This window comes from Austrofundulus limnaeus, unplaced genomic scaffold, assembly GCF_001266775.1.
Source record: "Austrofundulus limnaeus strain Quisiro unplaced genomic scaffold, Austrofundulus_limnaeus-1.0 Scaffold1996, whole genome shotgun sequence".
Classification (NCBI taxonomy): Eukaryota; Metazoa; Chordata; class Actinopteri; order Cyprinodontiformes; family Rivulidae; genus Austrofundulus; species Austrofundulus limnaeus.
This window is the reverse complement of record NW_013954398.1, coordinates 10,849-12,833: the sequence shown is the minus strand read 5'-3', so window position 1 is coordinate 12,833 and position 1,985 is coordinate 10,849. Positions and strand designations below refer to the sequence as shown.

Here is a 1,985-nt window from a genome sequence, read left to right as displayed (position 1 = left end):
CATTGGTAATGTCTGACTGGGCCTTGTGTCACTTTATGTTCAACAAATTGGGTCCCGAGGTCAAAAAGTTTAAGAACCCCTGCAATAGTTTGTAAAATAACTGGTGTTTGCAGGTCGGGAGGAGGCGGAGGAGGCCCTGCAGAATAATGGTCTGAACGCCGAGTGTCATAAATGGTAAAACTAAAAACAACACACACTTGGGTTTTGCTGAACTCAGATCAGGTCCCACAGGAACTTTTGTGTGTGCAGGTTTGCTGTGCTGACTGGACTGGCCTCGCAGCATGAGAGCACTCACAGCAAACTCAGGAGCAGCAGCATACTGAAGGTAGTAAACACAAGCCCCTTTTACAAGACATATCCGCGATCATGGCGCCAAGCCCTGCCCGGCTAAATGCCGGTCCGTTCATTCATAAAACAAAGAATAAGCCGGCCACATCCCGCCCTCAAGTGGAGCATTCACAAATCATTTTACATAGTGAGAAGTTCGGAGGTGTGGGAAAAAAAAACAGCTGCGATTACGCATTGCTTACGTATTTCATGTGGGACCGCTGACGTAAGTGTAAAGAGTAGCAAACATGGCGATGCTAGCGGCTACCCTGGTGGTTCTGCAAATGCTTTTGCTTTATAAATATGGCGATGCGCAAAGAGCAGATAATTCATTCACCAGATAATTTAGAGGCGATTTGTCTGACGTTTTTTTTCCAGACTGTCTGACAGGTGAAATAAAGATAAAATAAATAAAATGGTTAAAATGGCTTTGCTTTATTTACTAAAGAGCAAGCAAACGTTGCGCACAGCAGATAATTAATTCACCAGATGATTTAGAGAAGGTTTTGCCACTCCAGCAGCTGGGAGCTGAGGGACTTTTTTTTCCCCCGAGCTCAGGGAGCTGCTGTCTCATCACATCCTTAAGTTTTGCAATCCGCTCCAGCAGCACACTGCCCTTCACTGTGAAGTTCTTATTTATCTCCTCTTTGCGGATCAGGGCTGGGAAGATCTGTTTCGCCTTTCCGCAAACGTATTTTTCTGAATGCTCTAAGGAGGACAGATCYCAAATTAGGCCCGGAACAATGCGTTTTGTGAATGAGGCTARAGCATTAATCATTTACATAACACATCCTCTGAGGAGCGTAATTCCACAAAGGTTTTAGGGCCTGATCTACTAGAACAGTGGTGTCCAAAGTCAGTCCTCAAGAGCCGGTGTCCTGCATGATTTAGGTGCTGCTCTGGTTCAACACAGCTGAACCTAAGGAGTGCTTGATTAGTAGACCTCTGCAGACCTTACTGAGGAGGCCTACTAGTTAGGCACTCCTTAAGTTCAGCTGTGTTGAACCAGAGCAGCACCTAAATCATGCAGGACACCGGCTCTTGAGGACTGACTTTGGACACCGCTGTAGTAGAGGTTTGTYTGTATAAAAACACATGCAAACTTGAGAGCACACACAAAGCTGATCTGCTGTATGTGTGCTGAGGATAGTGCTTTAACTCATTTATGCATGTTTGAGAAATCCTGCACTGTCCTCAGGCAGTCATTCAGGAGAACAAAAACAACCGGTTGGTCCAGAACCGCCTTTTAGCTGCAGCCCTTCCTCTGGGCTGTGTCTCCAAGATGAGCTTCCACATGACAGAGCACGCCTCCCGTGACTCCTGCTGGCTATCAGCAGCAACAACTAGCAAGCAAATACCTGATGAAACCACACGTCTGTTGAGCTTGTAATAAGATTTCTTAGTTCAGTCTTTTTCAGATTAAAAAATGCCTTTGATGAAATGTATTTTCGGATGCCAAGGATCATGACACTGTTCTTAAGAAATGTATGATTTCAGTTTTTAAAGTAACCCTCCGACAAAAAAATATATATATTAATTTGTACGAGCCACTTTACGGATGATAGCTTTCTGAACAAAAGGGAATTTAACAGTGGATGAATAAGATGCAATTCCAGCACTCAGAAGTACACAAATACCATTGTTGTTTGGCGGTTGCT

At 44.4% G+C, this 1,985-nt stretch overlaps 1 protein-coding gene across 2 annotated transcripts in view; it reads left to right on the top strand.

Moving 5' to 3' along the window:
• The window catches only part of rmdn3 (regulator of microtubule dynamics 3), a 25,498-nt gene that overhangs the window by 16,467 nt on the left and 7,046 nt on the right, over nucleotides 1-1,985 (top strand). For both annotated transcript variants that reach the window (XM_014034157.1, XM_014034156.1), the window contains 2 exons: nucleotides 114-174; nucleotides 250-325. In XM_014034157.1, the coding sequence (XP_013889611.1) occupies nucleotides 114-174; nucleotides 250-325 (137 nt within the window). The remainder of the gene's footprint in view (nucleotides 1-113; nucleotides 175-249; nucleotides 326-1,985) is intronic.